This window comes from Thunnus thynnus, chromosome 8 (genome assembly GCF_963924715.1).
Source record: "Thunnus thynnus chromosome 8, fThuThy2.1, whole genome shotgun sequence".
Classification (NCBI taxonomy): domain Eukaryota; kingdom Metazoa; phylum Chordata; class Actinopteri; order Scombriformes; family Scombridae; genus Thunnus; species Thunnus thynnus.
In genome coordinates this window covers 8651645-8671362 of record NC_089524.1, presented here as the reverse complement: position 1 = coordinate 8671362, position 19718 = coordinate 8651645, and the positions used below count along the sequence as shown (strand labels likewise).

General features: G+C 39.1%; 1 protein-coding gene across 2 annotated transcripts in view; it reads right to left on the bottom strand.

Moving 5' to 3' along the window:
* Positions 1–13000, bottom strand: part of LOC137187456 (glypican-1-like) — a 47376-nt gene extending 34376 nt beyond the window's left edge. Inside the window, exons 1-2 of one of the 2 annotated variants that reach the window (XM_067596347.1) lie at positions 12891–13000; positions 7538–8063 (exon numbers count right to left, since the gene is read on the bottom strand). In XM_067596347.1, coding sequence (XP_067452448.1) covers positions 7538–7688 — 151 coding nt within the window. In that variant the 5' untranslated portion in view covers positions 7689–8063; positions 12891–13000. Of the gene's footprint in view, positions 1–7537; positions 8322–12890 lie in introns of those variants that run through there. The other variant, XM_067596346.1, reaches the window with a different exon arrangement.
* Positions 13001–19718: the final 6718 nt, after the last annotated feature.

Below are 19718 nucleotides of genomic sequence, written 5' to 3'. Positions count from 1 at the left end.
CTAACTGATGACAATTGAAATGACAACCTTTGCCAACAGATTTTAGCTAGCTAGCTAAATAACCAAATGCTAGCTCCAGGAGTTGGTTGAAAAAGCCATCTGTGGCTGACATTTTAATATTTCCAGCTGATACGTATGTTTTAAAACCAGAATTGAGTAAACATTAATGTAAACATGACGCTGTGCTAAAAGACTAAGGCTAAAGTCGCACATCCCAGGCAAAAAGTTAACATACTCACCAGCTGATTATAGTTGAGAGCAGAAATTATTAGTTCTGGTATCATAAGTACAATAAGAAAAAATGTAAGATGAGATAATCATTTCATTCCAACATAACCATGTTTGGTTGCTTATTAGCTTGTATACAAACAAACAGACAAAGAAAAACCTTTTAGGTTGAAACTGATGGGTTGCTAGAGTAACTTCCCCAAATCCAACAAAGAACAGGAACAGAAACGCTAATGTTAACCTAAACTCTGAGAATAGCATCCAGGACGGATTTCCACCCCGTATGGAAACACCAAAGTGGATGTGTAAGGCATGAAAGAGGCTTTTTTTAACATAATTTGTAACTCCACGTACTTGTAGTCAGTCAGTGATGTGCTCCTTGGCCTAGAAGTGAGGTTCAGTTACAAGCCTAACTGTTTAATCACTTCTTACAATTTTGCTTTTATGTTTTTGGCTTTAGGAAAGCTGTAAAAAGACACCACCCACCACTCCAACTACAGCCTCATGCACACTTTTCTTGGCATGTGGAGAAAAACAAAGCTTGACAGACATGCTTTGTCTAGGTTGTTAAGCTTTGACTGGAAAATCACTGTTTAGCAGAGCGATTTAGCAAACAGACGATTCTACAACACTTACAAATATTTCCTGAAGAGTAATTACTCGTCTTCACAACAGATTTCATTTTCCATGTAATAACAGGGCATCAGAAAAGCATCTAATATGGAGCACAGGAGCCAGGATCAGTATCAAACCAGTTGCAGCAACCACCCATCCCTCTTCTATGAAGGGAGGATGAAGGATAGATAAAAGGAAAGGCAACCAGGACAGAGCCTCCACCCTTCCTCTTATCTTCCTTCTGGTCTCCTCTCCTCACATCCTCTCCTCCTGCTCTATCTCTGTCTGTCTCTTTCTCATGTCACTGCATCAGACATCATGAAAGATTCACAGCTCTGCTTTTAACAGATCTTGCCAACCAAACCCTCCACACACACACACACACACACACACACACACACACACACACACACAACCCTACACCCATAGATCTGAGCCTGTCTAGAAAAACAATGCAGAGATGGAAGCAGGAATAAGACAGACAACATGGGAAAAGAAGAGGAAGGGGTGCAAAAGTTATAGGAGAGTATAGAAGGATTGTGTGTGTGTGTGTGTACGTTTAGGTGTGTGTGGACTGGGTGTAAAGCGTTCCACTTGGTGGCGTGTGCTGTGAGCGCCCGAGTGAGCATGTGATGTGTGACAGATGACGGACAGTATCAATTTCCTCTCTCACACACACATATACGTAACCGCTGGTACACACTAGGGTCTCACAGACACCGCGAGCAGATAGGAGCCAGCGTCACCAGATGTGCAGCAGCGAAACTATAAAATACTGTTTGTATTCACACATATGTCTTTCTTGGATATGGGAATGGATATTTAACACTGGTAAGTGCCACTCACATAGTAGCATTAAAAAAGCTGCACCTCTCGTTCTCTGTTTTTTTACATCATTGTAGAGCTGCAAGTAATGATTATCTTTTAATTAAAGCTTACTCTAGAGATTATTTTTATCAATTGTTTAATAAAATGTCAGAAAATAGTCCAATGTGATGTCATCAGATTGTTTTTTCCTAAGATATTCAATTTCTAGTCATATAAAACAGGGAAAAGCAAAGTATCCTCACATTTGAGAAGCTAGAATTTGAAAACATTTGATATTTTTTGCTGGATACATGATTAAAACTAATCTGTTATCAAATGATTTTATTCATTCTCTGATCATCTAATGTTCAGCACCATGACTAACATTTTTGACAATGACGATTTGTTGACTAGTCAGTAACTTTCTTGCAAAACCTGGTGACCAAAAATCAGTTTTCATTGATATGCTTTATATATGTACATATACTGTACATGAACAGGTCACAGACATCTGACTCTACAGTCTGTTTGGTAACGCTACTGTTTGAGCTGAGCAATATGGATGAAGTCCATCACATATAACAGTAATCATACTGATGTACAAAGTAGAGCCTGAGCGATACATCAGCGGGACGATTAAAGCTCGTTGATACTCTCTTGTTTCATAGAAATACAAGAGTACTGGTACGTGGATAAACTGGATAAATGAATGCATGAAAATGAAATATTAATTGGAGACAGGCTATTGTAATCATCAAACATTAATGTAGCGCAACACTGTATTATACAATTTGTTTTGTCAATAAAGGAGAAGCCTTTCTTACCAGCCAATTATAATCAACAAGAAACACAATGATAATAATTCATGTTTTTACCAATAAAACAGTTTATTTTTTCAACTGCTTAATATCATGCTCAGTACATATCTTGGTCATAATGATTAAATGTAAGCAATCATTGTCAAAAATGTTAAGTGTTTAAGTTAAAAACTGAATATTGGCCGATAAATAATTAGTGGATTCTTTAAACAAATCAGCATCAGCCTAAAAAATCCCTAATCGGTCAGACTCTTGTTCAAAACGATCAATTGTTTTCCTTCAGTAACAAGTTCTGAAAGTTTTTAATTTCAGCTAGTTTGAAAACATTTATTAGGGAGACGACAATAGAAATACACACCAAAATCATACACAATGAATCTACCTGAAGAAGATCAGTGTTGAGTTGAAACTGAGCTTTTTTTGCACCTATTCACTGAGGTTTTGTGGGAGCGCACCCATCTGTTGTTGCAAGTCATCAATTCGGACAACAGAAATTTGAAGAATGATAACATGATATCACATCATTATGAAAGTCAGCCTACGCAGCTCTAGCAACTGCTCTATCCAAATACAGAGAAATGGGGGTTGTGCAAATGTAAATGAATATAGGTTCCCTCGTTCAGCCTTGTTAAAGAGTTATTGACTGGTAACCAAACCCGTAATCTATCCTAATCTACAGGTAATCTTACCTAAAACAAGGCGTATCACGTTAAACTCTGACATTCGAAACACACATCCTCTCTGCTCCTCTTCTGTGTTCTTTCACACAAGCAACAATCCAATACGAAGGCTGCACACACACACACACACACACACACACACAACCGTCAAAACTCAATACCTTCCAATACAGCATAAGAAGCGTGCAGGACATGATATAGTCCCACTCTGTTTCTGTGTGTCACCCGATCACATGGGTGTGTGCTGCGCTGCACGGATAATGCATGTGTGAATTAGAAGTGTCTTCCCTGGAGAAGGTGTTGGCTTTCACTGACTTTTAAACACACACACACACACTGTAGGACGAGCTCATCTTTAACTATTGACAAGGTGAAGGTTACAATGTGTGTGTGTGTGTGTTAGAAACGCCCGCGGGCACAGAGACAGACAGGCAGACAGCAGGAAAGACGACTTCCATTCACATGGTGCTGAACCTATAGGACAATAGGTGTGAGCAGGGAGTGAGAAGAATAGAGCTTTTTTTTAAACTCCAGGTAGGAATTCAGGGCATCTGCTTGTCATATTACACTCTGTTCATTTTGGAATTATGATATTTATCATATCTGCTTACAAATTTAGGTCTCACCCCTTGTTAATACCTGGAAATAACATGCATCTCATAAGCAGATTGTCTTCTGTCGAACATCTGATATAGAATAAATACACCTGGCAGCACATTGTGTTTCAAGGTGTTCAAATCGTTTCTTTCCCTTGCAGATTGGCATACTGGATGTCAGCTTATGTATGCAAAATATCCCTTTATGCAGCTTACATGTGGCATGGAAGCACGTCGCATTTCTTCTTTGTTGTTTGGCGGTTTTCCAAAGTGAAAACTCTGAATTTCTAAGCATCTATTGTACATGAAAAAAAAATAAAACAGCACAATACAAGGAGGATTTGACCACTCATGCAACAGCTACTTGTCAGTGATGTCTGAGTGTTTGTAGTCTTAATAGTTCCCATAAATTCACCTGTGAAAATCTACATTTAAGTTAATTGGAAGAAAAAATTGCACTCAAAATAACCAGTTTTTTCCATCTCTGCTCTTGTTTTTGAGGCTGTGTGATTGATGTTGGATGTTGTTGCTATAGATGTCTGACAGACCTCAGAGGCACAAACATATTTCATCAAATTAAAAGAAAGCTTTGTAGAAAAAACACATTATATTTGTCAAAATCGACTCTAAATTCTATCCCGCGATTGTCATCAGTTTTATCTGTTGAGGGATTTGTCACCCTTTGTTGCCAGTAAACTGAAGTAACCTTCACTACTACCACTCTTGTGCTCTGCAGATAACGCTAATCGTAAACTGCTCGTGACTGGAAACAGCTGGGCCTCGTCCCAAGTCATTAGGACAGTGTTTGTTCCTCCAACTGTGAGCTTGCGTGCGCAGGAAGACCACAGAGCTGAAAAAACTTCTGTGCATGTGTTTACCGCACTAAGTGATAACAGATACCATTCTGAAACGAAGCAAGCGAGAGTTATGTATGCAACTATTTAAACTTTTTACACATCAACATAGTGTCCAAGCTACTGAGTCTTATAATTGAAAAAAAATGACAGATTCCAGATCTGTTATCCTTACAATCTCCTGAAATTCATCCACTTTACACTCTTCCAGTGTTTACTCCCTTTATAATTCCTTCCAGATAGCAGGGACATCATACCTGAATGTTATTTACTCAAATGAACTTTAGGAACAGTGAAAAGATGCGTCACATAAAGCTTAAAAAACAAAAGTTGTGAATGAAAAGTATACTTTTGAACCCTTTCTATGCAAAAAACAATGTTTGCAATGCAAATGCACAGTTGCTGCGTCATCCAAACATTGTCAGAAACCAAATTAACATTTGAGTAACGGCCACAAAGGAGCAGAAAGGCGTCTGAATGAATGAATGTAACTTTGCATCCACGAGGTCTTTCCGAGTGCAAACATGACTCGCGCAGCATGATTTGTGTATATCAGGGATCCATGGTTGACACTAACATCCTCCAGAGTGACACTGACACTGGAGTGCAGAGGAGTCTCTATCTCCCTGAGCGGAAAAGCTAAATTTACCAACCTTGGGTCCCTGAGATGAGAAAGATTGAGGAGCCCTGTTCTGGGGGAATTCTGCTGCCTGTCGCCATCTTTCTGTTCCTATCTGGTTGTCAGTTTTAATGAGTTCTGGGAAGGCAGAACTCTTGCTCAAATAACTAGAGCAGATCAAGGTCCAAGTGACTGAAGCATTGTGTTTTTCATCTGTCAATAAAAGATGAGTTTTTAATGGAAAGGGAGGCAGAGAGTCGTGTCTGGTCTCTTCCACGGTCGTCCATGAAGCACCGACGGAGACCTTGAGTGACTCATTTCAACCTCAACGTCTCTGTTTTTTTTTTTTCTTTCTCTCTGTCTGTCTTCTTCTCTCCGCTTCTGTCTCTATACCTTTCTTTGTCTCTCACTTATCTGTCTGTGTCACACACCCACACATACACACACACAGCCAATATTTAATAACTCACCCGCCCATACGAGCACATTTTCATTGACACAACATGAAATGACCTTCAGATCACACAAACCCAACAACACACCCTCAATCTCGCCTGTCTTTCATCTCCTTCTCTTGCGAGGCCGCTGCTTTCTGTCCGTCTTTCGGGTGAAATACAGGAGGAGAGACAGAGAGCGACAGATGATTGCCTTAAAGGGGAAAACAACTCAATTTCACAATTTTCCATCTGCACTTTCCTCGAGGCTGAGACAGTTTAATCAGCATTTGTGAACCGCAGCTACCAGAGAGATGAGATAGAGACACTTTGATGCTTGATATCTGGTTGACTGACTGGTTGACTCGCTGCATCTCGAGCTGATTGATTATCTGACTACCTGGGTAATTGACTGATTGATTAAATGCGTGATTGCCTGACTGGTTTGATGTCTGACTGACAAGAGAGGGTATCAAGACCAAATGAAGGCTGCAACAATTAAGCGATTAATCGATGGGAAAAATATATATTTTTGATCATTCATCATTGATTCATCATTTTCAAGCAAAAATACAAAACCTTCTTTGGTTCCAGCTTCTTAAATCTGATGATTTGCTGTTTTTCTTTGTCATCTATAAATATCTGAAGGTTTGGGGCTGTTAGTCAGACAAAACGAGCTCACTGAGGACCTCACAGTGGGCTCTGAGAAACTGTGAATGCAATTTCTTCCCTATTTTTTTTTTGGCATTTCATTGACTGAACTATTAATCAATGAAGTGAAAAAATAATCAGCAAATCGATAATGAAAACAATCATTAGTTGCAACCCAAGACTAAAGAATAGAACTGAATCTTACTCTCTTCTCTTCAACTCAAGTTTGTAACAGCAGCTTACGCTGTGACCTTGCTGAGCTGTAGTTTCCCCAGGCAAGCCTAAATTGTTAGTTTATGCAAATGACAAAATAGACCATTTCAGCATCTATTGAGACACACACACACACACACACACACACATATACACACACACACACCACCTGCAGTCCGGAGCAGAGCAGACAATGAAAAATGCCCAAGAAGGCATTAGTGTAAAACTACATGGAGTTAGCAGTTAAGAGAAAAACAAATCTTTGTTTTCTGCTGTAGTTTGTATAAAAGATGTTCACACCTGCAGCTCAAACATCAGCACACACAGATCAATGCCCTGAATAGACTATAATAGCTCAACAAGACACATGGCTTACACCCACCTGCATTACTGCCCTCAGCAGACAATGAAAATGCCCCAGAAAGGACTATAATAGAGATGTGCAGGACAGCCTGTAGACTGGGAAACACTTGAGGGCATTGCTCAGTGATGAGAATAGAGAATAGGTGTGTTCAGAGCGTATAAAGCAAGATAATTGCACGATAAGAAACACAAACTGAAATATACAGCCAAATGTCTGCCTTTTGATACAATAAAACATGCCAAAGCAACCTATAAACTTAGCTACACAAGCTTTGGGTGCAGGTTTATGAATGGCATCTGCATTCAAACCAATCATAATAATGTACTAACCAAACCATTTTAACCAGCATCGTCCAGAAGAAGTGTAGTGATCCTAACACCTTTCTCAGGTATGTGGCAGTTCAAATATTACACATATAAACACTGTAATGCAATATTATACCACAGAAGACCAGAAAGACACAAGAAAATAGAGTAAGATCAGAAAAAATAACTAATTATTAAGAATTACCATATTATGTTAGATTATATGATATTATGGTAATTTTTAGCGAGCCAGCCTTTATATTTTCAATTATAACTATGAAAAGTGTCTTAATAAGTGGTTTGAAGTAAAACCATGCCTGTGTTTTTCCAAGTCATTTCTCCACAAAACTCACCGGAGATCTCGGTCTGGGGTACCCCGACCAGAGTGAACCCTTTCCCGGTGTAGAACTGCCGCAGGTCGGCGCAGCTTCTGTCCGCTCCGGCCACCGGGCCCGGTGCTGCAGACAGACGCACCAGCACACAGAGAAGCACCAGGACACGCATCTTCTGAGATCCTGTAGTCCTTTTTTTTCTCACAAGAATTTTTTTTTTTTCTTTAAATCAGTCAGAAAAAATCCTGAAGCTTTCTGGTCCGTGCAGGAGTTCTTAAAAGATCCGTGAGTCTTCAGTGTTTTGTTGCTCTAAGAGTTTTGGGGGGTCTGTGAGCTCCGTTTAAACAGTGCAGAGCTCCGGTTAACTAATGCGGAGACAACGAGGCGGCACACGAGGCGGGCAGTCCGGGGTGTTTCTGCGGGGGAAGAGAGCTGCTGCGCGCGGCTGTAGGTGTCAGGTACACCCCGCTCCTCCTCCTCCTCCTTCTCCTCCTCCTCCTCCTTGTCGTCCTCCTCCTCCTTCTCCTCCTCCTGCTGCTCGGAGCTGCTGCAGAGATGCCAGAGACAAAAGGGAGAGAGAGTGTAAGAGAGCAGGTGTAGCTCAGTCAAAGCCGGTGCAGATCAGCAGACTATTGCTTTATGATTATGGAGATCAGCCAACAAAAGAACACAATCTGTTATTTTTAAAGGGCAGCTTCACACAGGAGAAGAGCTGTCCTGTTAGGCTTTGGGACAATGAATCAATGTGTTTGAGAGAGAGAGTGAGCGGTGAAGAGTGTTGCTGCTCCCTCCCTGACTCTCTCTCTCTTTGTGTGTGTGAACGTGTGTCTTTCTGCTGCAAGCACCAGGGTCTGAACAGCGCCACCTGCAGGTCCTGATTGTAAGAAAAAGGCGTAAACTAATGTAAGATGACAGGAGTTCCCCATCAAAAAGACTCCGTAAATTAAAATGAAACCTGACATATGCAAACCTTCTTGAATGTGTATCAGCATGTTATTGTACAAACATTGTGCACATCTGTAATAAACATGTTCTTTCTACTCAGTCATGGTGCACAAGTCACCTGTTTTTGACTGTTTTTGATTTAATTGGTAATATGAATTTGAGTTCATTTTTTCATATTCCTCCCATTTTTTTGTCATAAAATTGTATTGTATTATTTTTTTTATATTCCTATATTTATAATCTTTTTTTTTCTTTGGTGAGATACCCTCACATGCAGGTTTTTGATCCCACCTGTCAATTATGTATTATACTGTAAATCCTGGTGTTTTCTGCCTGTGCAAATAAACTAAACTAAACTAATGAGTGATTGAATGATTTCATTACCCCTAAATAATTCTCAATCATGATAAATCACAAATATCGTTTATCTTTATAAATCCATGGTTTGAATCCTAAATATTTGAAGCATTCTTGGCATGAAAACATTTGTCAACAGCAGAAATCTGTGTATGAATGCAGACAAGTTGAACAGAAAAATGACCACACAAACCTTTCTGATGGTCTGGTTAAAAAAATAAAAAATCGAGTTTTAACATTCTGTTGTGTTGACCTCAAAAGCACAAGGACGTCAAGAAATCGGTTGTCTATTCTGTTATATTCCACACTATTTAAAACAAATTTTGAGTCAGTTATTCTTCACCCACACTGTGAGGACTGCAAGCACTGGAACATCTATCGAACCGTTCACCACAGCCACTTAAATATTGATACCGAGGGGGAAGATTTGAGGTTCAAGGGTAGACTAACTGAGTGCAATAAAAACTCAGTTAAATGCAACAACAGAGCGAAACCAGTCGTGACTCATACAAATGCTCACAGCCCTGAACCGGCTATGCATCTCTGCAGGGAGGTCAGAGGCTGGTAGAGTTTCAGCACCTTCTTCGGCTCACTGTTGGACGTGACCGATGAGCTGTCAGGCGCTCTCCAATCTTTCCTCACATCCTTACATCCTCCCCGGCAGCAGAGTCAGGAAAGGTCACTCGCGAGCAACCCTGAAATCTGACTGACACTTCAGAAGTACGTCAGCTGAAATAAAATGTAATTTGTGGGTGAAATTGAAGCCACAAATAGTTTTAATAAGTTCTAATTGTGTGAGTGATGTTAATGCTACACTTGTCAGGCTTGGGGGTGAAGGCGTGTTAATTTATAATGATGTCTGACATATATTTGCTGACTATAAAAAGATGAAAAACACAGTCTTTAGTCTTTCTAACAATGTGCTCGTCAAACACTGGTGATTGATTTTTTAATGGTGTATTAGGAAACATGTAATGCTCCAGTCAGAAAGAATCTTAACGTCTCTGCGCTGAATATACTAGTTCATGGCATGTTCCGTCACCCAGGCCTCCAGTCTCAAACTTACCATGTGTGGCCGAAAGTATGTGGACACCCTTGTCTGGGGCTGTTTTTCATGATTTGGTTTAAGGAGAGATTTGTGTGTTCATATCAACTTCTTCATATTTTATTCTCAAATTCATTCTTATAATATCAGACAGGCTGATTATTGTCTTCTTCCTTTTTTTTTATTTTACAAAACAAAGCATGGCTGCTGTTCCTTCAGATATTGTGGTGTACAGCTATGAAAGTAAACGTTGTCAAGAACTGACTATGTTTTGAACACTTTTAAAGAGAAGTTGTCATCACATTTATTTCATGATGGGTTTTTTTATAATATCTTCTTACAGACATGTCTTTGTTTTATAGGATTATTGTCTGTTGACTGGTGAACTCTTCTTAATCCTAATTTTTTAATGATAATAATGAAAAGATTAAAAAAAAACAAATGATAAAAGACAAAAAAATAATAATAACAATAATAATTCAGAACATTAAACAGGACTACATACGTAGAATAAAAGGAGGCAAACAAGAAAGATGAGAGATAGTGCATTACATTAAAAGAGAGGAAACAGCTAAAAATCTTAAGTAAAAGACATAATCATTCATGAAAAAGAATAAAAATGCCTTAAAATGGATTAAAGTGTTTAAATATATGATACAGTGCAATAGTCAAATTATAGAAAGGCTAGGTTAAAAAGATGTGTTTTTAAGTGTCGTTTAAAGCTTTCCACAGAGACTGCTTCTCTGATGTCTTTAGGTAAGGCGTTCCATAGTTTGGGAGCGTAATTGAGGAAAGCTGCATCTCCAATTTTTCTTTTAGGGTAGGCTTATAGATCTCACGTAAGAGATCTATAAGCCAAAGGAAGATCTAAAGGCTCGTGAGGGAACATAAGGTAACAGGGAGTCTGTGATGTAGCTCGGCCCTGATCCATTGAGAGCTTTATAAACAAGTAAGAAGACTTTGAAATCGATTCTGGAAGATACAGGGAGCCAGTGTAGGCTAGCCAAGACTGGAGTGATGTGTTCTCTCTAGCCGCGGAGTTTTGAATCAGCTGTAATTTTTCAATTAACCTTTTAGGAAGGCCCGTAAAAAGTGCATTGCAATAGTTCAACCTACTTGAAATAAAAGCATGAATTAGTTTTTCAGCATCTTGCTGAGTGAGGAATGGTCGAACCTTGGCAATATTTCTGAGATGACAGAATGTTGTTTTAGTCATTTTGTTTATATGGGCCTTAAAGCTCAAGTCAGTTCTTATTGTCATTTATCGTCTGTGTATTTTCTAAATTATGTTGCATTTATTAGTTTGGCTTTTTTGCGTTTTGTTTCATAAGTTAAGGGGAGATCTATGGCTTCTGCGCCTCTCCTGCCGCATTTGTTTTATGTCTATTATCAAGATGCTGTTTCACAGTACCAGTCACACGTTTCGACACACCTTCCTATTTCCTGGAATGAGAAAGCGTGTCCAGATGTTTGAGCGGTACTGTATATGTGTGCAAATAAAAATAAAAATGAATACAATTTAGACAATAGTGTGCTTCTAACATTGTGGCAACAGTTTGGGGAAAACTTTTCCAGTTTGTTGTGAGAGAAATTGATTAGCCTGAACTGAGGTCTTACCTGAAAAACACCTCTGGGATGAACTGGAACACAGACTGTGATCCAGGTCTTATCACCCAACATCAGTGACCAACCTCACTAATGCTCTTGTACTGAAATGGGAGAAAATACCTGCAGCCAGGTTTTTCTGAAGAAAACCTTTTTTTAAAGCCCATGATTTTGGTGTTCAATAGTCACAACCTTCAGCTGTCTTTGCAAAACATCCTCTGAAAGGCCTCCTGTGACACCTATCTTGACTTCCTGACACCAGCTTCCCATCAAATTCAGAATCCAATTCAAGAACCTTGTGATCACCTTTAGAGCTCTGCATGATCAGGCACCTGCCTACTACTATCTACTGCAGCTCCATCATGTCACCAGCAGGTCTCAGAGCTCCTCTGACCAGGGTTTGTTATTTTTATCTTCACTTGAAACTAAAGGACACTGTGCTTCCTGTGTGGATCCTAAACTTTGGACCTCTTTGGATTTAAGATCTGTGTGGACACCTTTACAAAGAAGCTCAAGGCCCACCTGTTTAGACTTTTGTCTGTATTTTTTGTACATTGCTTTTTTATTTTTTTTTAAATATTGTGAAGCTCTTTGTGGCATCTGCTCTTAACATGTGCTACATAAATGTATTAACTTACCAACTACACATATAGACTGGTAATGTTCCACATAATTTTTGCCATGTAGTGTGCATTGAACCCAATAAAATAAGTATGGTATTGCTTGGTATTTTGCTAGTTATAATATGAAGGTGCGTACTGTAAAATAGAATAGGGCGATCTTGGGTTAAGGTTTAACAAGCTGAGGTTCAGACCAGATCTGTGACCCAGTTTAGAGACTGAATTCTGCAAAGTCATTTTAAGACTGAATAACAGATGGACACGGTCTGTCTGATCACAAACCCTGTTTTCTAAAATTCTGGAGACACAACTCTTGTATCCTTTGCAGACCTCAGTATCCTAAACACCTCTGCACACTGGTCAATAGGCCTTTTTCATAGTACATATTTTGACTTGTCATAGTAAAAAAAGCACAGGTGTTACTGATAACTGCAACGTTAATGATGTTGTGTGACAGTGAGCCAGCATGCACAACCCCAGGACCCTAAAACTGCAGCTGCTAAATGTAATTCAGCATTACTTTTATTATTTACACTTGTGCTTTTTCTACTGTGACAAAATGTATTAAAGTTTACAACAAACGAAGAAGCCAAAGCAAGGTGTAAATAATGTGACAGGTATAAACCCCACTGTTTGTTCTTCTTAGCAGCCTGAACATGTTGAAGCTCAGCGTGTTAAAGAGTAACGGATGGTTTATGATTTATTTAGATGCATTTATTATTAATCTGCACTTTCGCTTGTAGTCAATCATTATGTGGAGTTTAATGTCACGAGTTAGAATGAGTTATCAACTGATATTTACCTTGTTGGCTGGTTCAGGTTAACTTCAGAGTCAAATGAGCCATTTGTGTTGTTATTTTGGGCTGAGCTGTCAGGTCATCTGAAGGACACACCATTATGGGCCACCTCATGCAAAGAGAAAGGGAGAGCTACAGTACACTTTCACATAATACACACATACTTCAACACACACACCTAGTGTAACGTCAGGGCAAGTGTTAATCCAGACAATGATTTATTGCCTTGACAGGCTGAGTGCCATTAGGATTAATGTGTTAAAAGAGATTGGCACATACCAGGCACTTTAGCCCTCGAGGAGAAAAAGACGTTGTTTTATAGAGAAAGAGAGCGATGAATAACATGTCAAATATCTGCTTTTTTTTCATCCAATACCATTGCTGTACTTGTCGGGAAATCCAGTGGAAGAATGGCACTCTCCTGTTTTGGAAATTCACTGATGCAGCCAGTTTTTGGATGAGTCTTTCTCATAAACTGAAGGTGTGATATATCAAATGTCAGATTAAAACAGCATTACAAACTGGTTTTGAACCGATATGACACAAATATTTAGGTTATTAATTCATTTAACAATGTGAATGAACATTGGATGCGGATGAGTGCATCTCAACTTTCCTTCTGGCACCACGTTCGTACAGGCTCAGGCCACCAAGTCAGTATCAAAATGTTGTCAGTTGGGTAACAGCTCGCATTTATTCATATGAAAAACAATTTATTTTCCTGTTATACTAGGAAGACGCATTTGTTCCAACGTTAATCTCTATCTAGTTTCAAAGCTTTGAGTTCTTTGCCTGAGGCATGATATGAAACTGGTCAGGTCAGGTCAGATACACACATCTGAATTAACCACAGGATTGAACCAGTTTCATCAGCTTAACCCAGTTCTTGAGCTCTTTTAACCTGTCTTGTTTTCTTCTATTTTCTCCTGCTCTGAACTTCCTGCCCTATTTTATCTGCCCTTAAAGGACAGGTTAACCATTTTTCAAGTCTGTCTTAAAACAGTTGTCAAGTGCCCATATGAACTCTGAAAGAGGTTTTCCTTGCTGTTATCATTCCTCCTGTTCATACTGACTTTGAAAAAGATCCCCTTCAAATGTGCTTTCAAGTGATTTGTGCCAAAATCCACAGCGTGTCCACATAGTCATTTTGTGCAAAAATGTGTTTAAAAGTTCATCTGAAGCTTATATGAGGCTTCAGCAGTCTGAGTTAATAACATGAAGTGGATATCTGCCACATTTAGTCTTTTTAGCATCAAATTCCCTCTTTGTGTTTCCTTGGACAGTGTGTCCCTGTTGAGCTGCAGTGGAAGTATAGTCACGCTTCAGATACAGTTTTAAATACACTTTTGCACAGAAGGAGGCTTATGGATTTTGGCCCCCATCACTTACATTGTAAGTGCATTATGAAGGGAACTTCTAATGGCCAGTATGAACAGGAGGAATGATTACAGCAAGAAAAACCTATTTCAATGTTCATCTGGGCACCTGACTGTTGTTTTAAGACCGGCTTGAAAAATTGTGAAGCCGTACTTTATCTAAGGTCACACACTCTACTGTAGATACCTCACAAGTTTCCCCATTTGCCATCCTTCACACCTTGCTGTCCACATGCACAAATGCTCACACACAGAGCCTGTTAGTATCTTGCAGACATATCATGGGCTCTGTATTTCCAAGTGCATGCCAGTGAACCACCGGAGCATGAAGATGTCAAGGAGAGAAAATAATGAAAGACAAAGTTGTTTAGCTTGCTACAACCTGCATACATTCTGAGCTGCAGTCAAGTGTTTTTCTCTGTTCTACTCTGTCTCCTTTCAAGCTTGGAAGTCAGAATGACAGATATTTCTTTCTCAGCAGATTTTAAACCAATGGCAACTTTCACTCACATGTTAGTCATTCCTGGTAGCATCAGCAGGACTCCAACATCAGTGGAGCACTGCGGTGGACACATGCAGATCTCCCTCAGAGCATACTTACCTCAACTCCCATTACCTACTGTACAAACACACCTGCAAACAATAAATCATCCAGTTAATGAAATCATACGTCTCTTTCAATAGCTTGCCTGCCACCCTCGATCCAAACTATCTGTCACTCAAGATAAGATCTCTGAGTTGTACCCAATAAACATTGACATAATGGCATGGGAGGGAATGACTGGCTGACATCCAGGCCAACGTCAACCTGCTCCAACCTGAAAGGTGTAAACTTAGTGTTAAAGGCCAAAGTCAATTACTATTAATGTGAGAGAACAGTTGAGACAGAGGATTGGTGACTTTTTAGCTACGCTAGCAGCTGTATGGATGTTGCTCTGTGAATGAACTATTGAATTGAACCATTAAATTTGGTACAGATATTAATTCCCCCCTCAGCATGAATTGTAATAACATTGGTCAACCTTTTACTTTTCCTCTGATGCCACCATCAGGTCGGAATTTTCATTTGTCCATCACTTTGGTTGATGACCAAATATCTGCAAAACTAATGACATTCTCATCAGCCTCAGCTGTATTTTGTCTTTAGGGCTAATTAGCAAATGCTAGCATGCTAACATTTTTGCATTTACATTTACATTTTGTCCTTAAGCAAGGCAAAACAATCAAATGTTAGAGGACAGTCAGTCAGAGAGAGCCGTGATACTAATTCTCAATCTAACCTTTATAATTATTAAAGTAAGAAACAACTGGAAGAAGGCAAGTGCATAAGAAATAGCCTACCATAAGCAACAAGATAGTAGTGCAACAATCAACAAAGGTATAGAAGGTTAAAGGGGCTCAAGTGTTGAGGTGTGCACAGAAGAGCTGAGTTTTCAGGTGTTTTCTTGAATGCACTAAGGGAGTCAGCAGACCGAGTGGAGCTGGGTAGCTCATTCCACCATCGCAGAAGCACAAACAAGAAGAGTCTGGATGGTGATTTCATATCAGGCAGTGATGGTAACACCAGATGTCGTTCATTTGCCTACCAGAACGGACAGGAGGGGACATGTAGCCTGACTATGATGGTAAACATTATACATGCTAAATATCCAACCCTGTCTCCTAGAAATTAAAAGAGAATGAGCAACGGTGCTAACATTAGTCAGCTAAAACCACAATATCACAATATATTTCACATGCTTTGCAGTAAGGTTAGCTTACCTGTCCAATAGGAAGAAATCCAGCTTGGTTCGGAAATTAGAGGACTCCATTTCTAAGCTAATCATAGTTAGTGTACCCTGTCGGCGCTGTAGGGGGACAGGATAGAGGCAAGGCACTCAGGAGTGTGCATAAATGTCATATCCTTTGGATTTTCCTGGCAAACCGTTCTGAGTCCTTTTCACAGAAATCAGTCCACAGGTCTCATTTTATTATTTCTTCACATTCTGTTGATAATTTTAGTTAATTCTTGAATGTTTTAAACTAAAATTCTTACATAATTCTTACATATTGCACCTTTAAGTTCATATAAAACTAAAATGTTTTCTCAGTTATGCTGTGTTAGCAAATGTAATCGCTGCCTAGATTATGTTCACATTAAGAGAATGAATGAAGCATTACATTACTGCTGCCAGTGCCTAAACATAACCATAAAAAGTGTTTATATTGTAGTTTCTGGTGAATATTGTACTGCAAGTTCTGATATTTTGGTAGGAAAAAAGAACTAAATCATTGCTGAACATTTCACTTAATATTTTTGCAACTTTCCAAATATGTTAATTAACAACATTTTGTCATTATGTTGAGAGAAAACATAATTTAGCCAGCATTATGTTGCCAGCATGGCTGTAGACTTGTTACTACAGCTACTAGAAGTTAGCAGTTTAGATCATTGCTGGGATGGTTGGGGTAATGAGGGTGTTTTAAAATGAATTAGATGATTCAGTGCTCTTCTTTCACACAGAAAGTAATGTTAAAGTGCCCTTCAGCAAGACACTTAATCCCTGATTGCTTCAGCAGAGCTGTTCTGGTGTTGGCGTTGCAGGACGTTGGATCAGTATGCTGCCAAATTCTGTGAAGTTGATCAGCTTTCAGGGCTGAATGAGTGCTAAACACCCAATCCAAATTTAGACTAATGCCCCGTTACTGCCTTTAACGTCTATTATTGAAGACTCTCTCGTACACCCAGAAACATACAGAAGCAATGGATTTATGCACATTCACAGCTTAATGTAATCAATATGTTTTAACACTTGAGGGACAAGAGAGGCAAAAGATCTGATGTTGGTGAGTCGAGCTTTCTCTGGAAGCGTTGCTCACTCACTGCTGAGAGGGAGACGGCTTGTCCTTAATTCTTTGGTTGCAATTTCTCAACAGGAAGAGACGTATCTGTACGTCCGTGCATCGGAACCTAATATGGGAAAATCAGGAAAAGTCATTGGTCCCTTTAAGAATGCTTTTTTATTTTCAGACCCACATTTATAAATACATCCTGCCCAGCGCAGGACGTACATTTCCTAATTTGACCTCCACAGCTACGATGCTGTTAATCATAGCAGTTTATAATTCAATTATAAATTACTTAGTGTTGCTTTGTGTCCATATACGGTAGGCAAGTGTGTTTCGTGTGTGCTCATTCTCACCTCTCAATAACTCATTCTCAACATATTTTATGGCTGAAACAGCTATAAAATCATGTGGCGCTGTAACATGTACACAGTCAGTAATATGATGTAATGTGTGTCTTGAAGGCTGCAAACACTGGCGAGAATAGGAGCATAAATATAATTTAAATTGCGCAAACATCAATCATAACCCTTGGACAGAGTTAAGATAATCAAAGCTCTGATTTCATCAGCGCTAGCATAGAGGGAGGATATTATTCAGCAGTGCAATCTCACCAGCTTCTGCAAATCCCCTGTCTCTCTCAGTAATGAACTCTAGCTCTTCCTTGTTCTTTTTGCACATGCTTCACCTCTCGTCCCGCTTTCCGTTCAGGTTCAGTGTGCAGAGTGAAGTGGCCCTTCGCACTCTTGTATCGGGTATTTGCTTCAAGATAAAAGCAAAACATTGCATTGTCAAGGGAAAACAGACAATTTCCATGAATGACAGAAAGAAGAAAATCAACAATGACTAATAAAAACTGGTAAAATGTTGCATTTAAAGACATCATGAAACAAAATTCTTAGACTGAAACAGGATATATGGGTGAGATGTGATTGTGCCAACATCAGGATGAGAACACTCCCCTCTCTCTCTCTGTGTCTTCCTCTCCATGGCGATTTGCATTCAATGATGTCTTTATTTCCCATCATCCCCTGGCAGTTTCTTGTGCCAACCAGGCAATCTGTGCCAACTTCCCGACCATGCCAATCCAATCACAGTAATCTCTCAAAGGGCCAGAGGCCAAAGAGCTGCGGCTGCGTTCCCATATATATGTGTGTACACGTAAGGCTTTGACAGCGCCAAAGTCCTGTCTGTTGAAATTCATTTTAATAACCCTGATGTGCTGGATGCACTGACGGTAAAATATACTAATTAACCAAATTAAATAGTGAGTGTTTTTTAAGTAAAGTCTTTATGATTGATTGCACAACCATATTTGTCATCTGCAGTATGAAATCTAACATCTATCTATACAGCTCAAATTTTATTTTAATCATATTTTAGTCATATTGCAAACTAGTATACAGGTATGTGCAAATACAGGACCACCACTACATGTTATACTGGATGTTATACTTTTCTACCATATGTACTATATCAATATATTCTATCAAGACAGCTACATAGAACATCCCTTCATAATGCACTTACAATCTAAGTGATGGGAGACAAAATCCTCCTGCAAAAATGTATTTAAAAGTTCATTTGAAGCTAATATGACGCTTCAGCAGTCCAAATTAGTCAAATCAAGTCAATATCTTTCAATGTTACAGTCTTTTTAGCGTCAAATTCCCTCTTTTTACTCTACTTCCACTGCAGCTGAAAATGAAAGCACTGTCCAACGAGACACAAAGAGGGAGATTTTTTTTTTCTTTTTTACTAGAAATACTGTAAATCTGGAAGATTCCACTTTATTTGACTAACTCAGACAACTAAAGCCTCATATTATCTTCAGATAAACTTTTAATTTAATTAAAAGAGCAGATTACATTATAAACAAATTTGAAGGGGATCTTCCAATAGTCAGTATGAACAGGAGGGATGATTACAGTAAACAAAACCTGTGTCAATGTTCATTTGGGCACCTGACTATTGTTTTAAGAAAAATTGTGAAGGCAGTGGTCAACAATTAGGTTCAATTAGGTTCAGTATTTTCAGGAGTTTTCATTGGGGTCCGTTAACCAGCACAGTGGAGATGCAGTCCATACAGCTTATTTTGATCCTCATTTGGCTAAAGATTTCTCATATGTGATGTTCTGCATTGCACTTGGAGACAATAGATGCATTTTATTGGTTATCTAAACATGATAAACAGTGGCCTGCGTCATTTATGCTTGATTGAAAGTTCTATTCTTGTAGCCCAGGAAAAAAAAACCAGCATAGACACACCATTTCTGTAAGACTGCCACCTGTTTGTGTTTGTGAAGAATAAATGTGTTCTGGTCCAAGAGGCTACAGTTAACAGTTTTATAATTCACATATTAAAATGTTATTTCTGGAAGGCTTATTAGATTTAATTTCAGCAGCACACACTGTTCAAATAGCACATGATTATAATGCATCTCCTGGTATGTCAGCAGTATATGATGGAACAACGTTTTATTCATTGAGATTTAATGTATTTTATCAGTAGAAATGTGAAACATGATATAAAAATCAAACCTTCAGCTTTCATCAGGGGGCCAAATACTTTTGCTGGAGGGATGGATTGGGCCACTATTGACTTACCACTGCTACCACAGCATACAACAC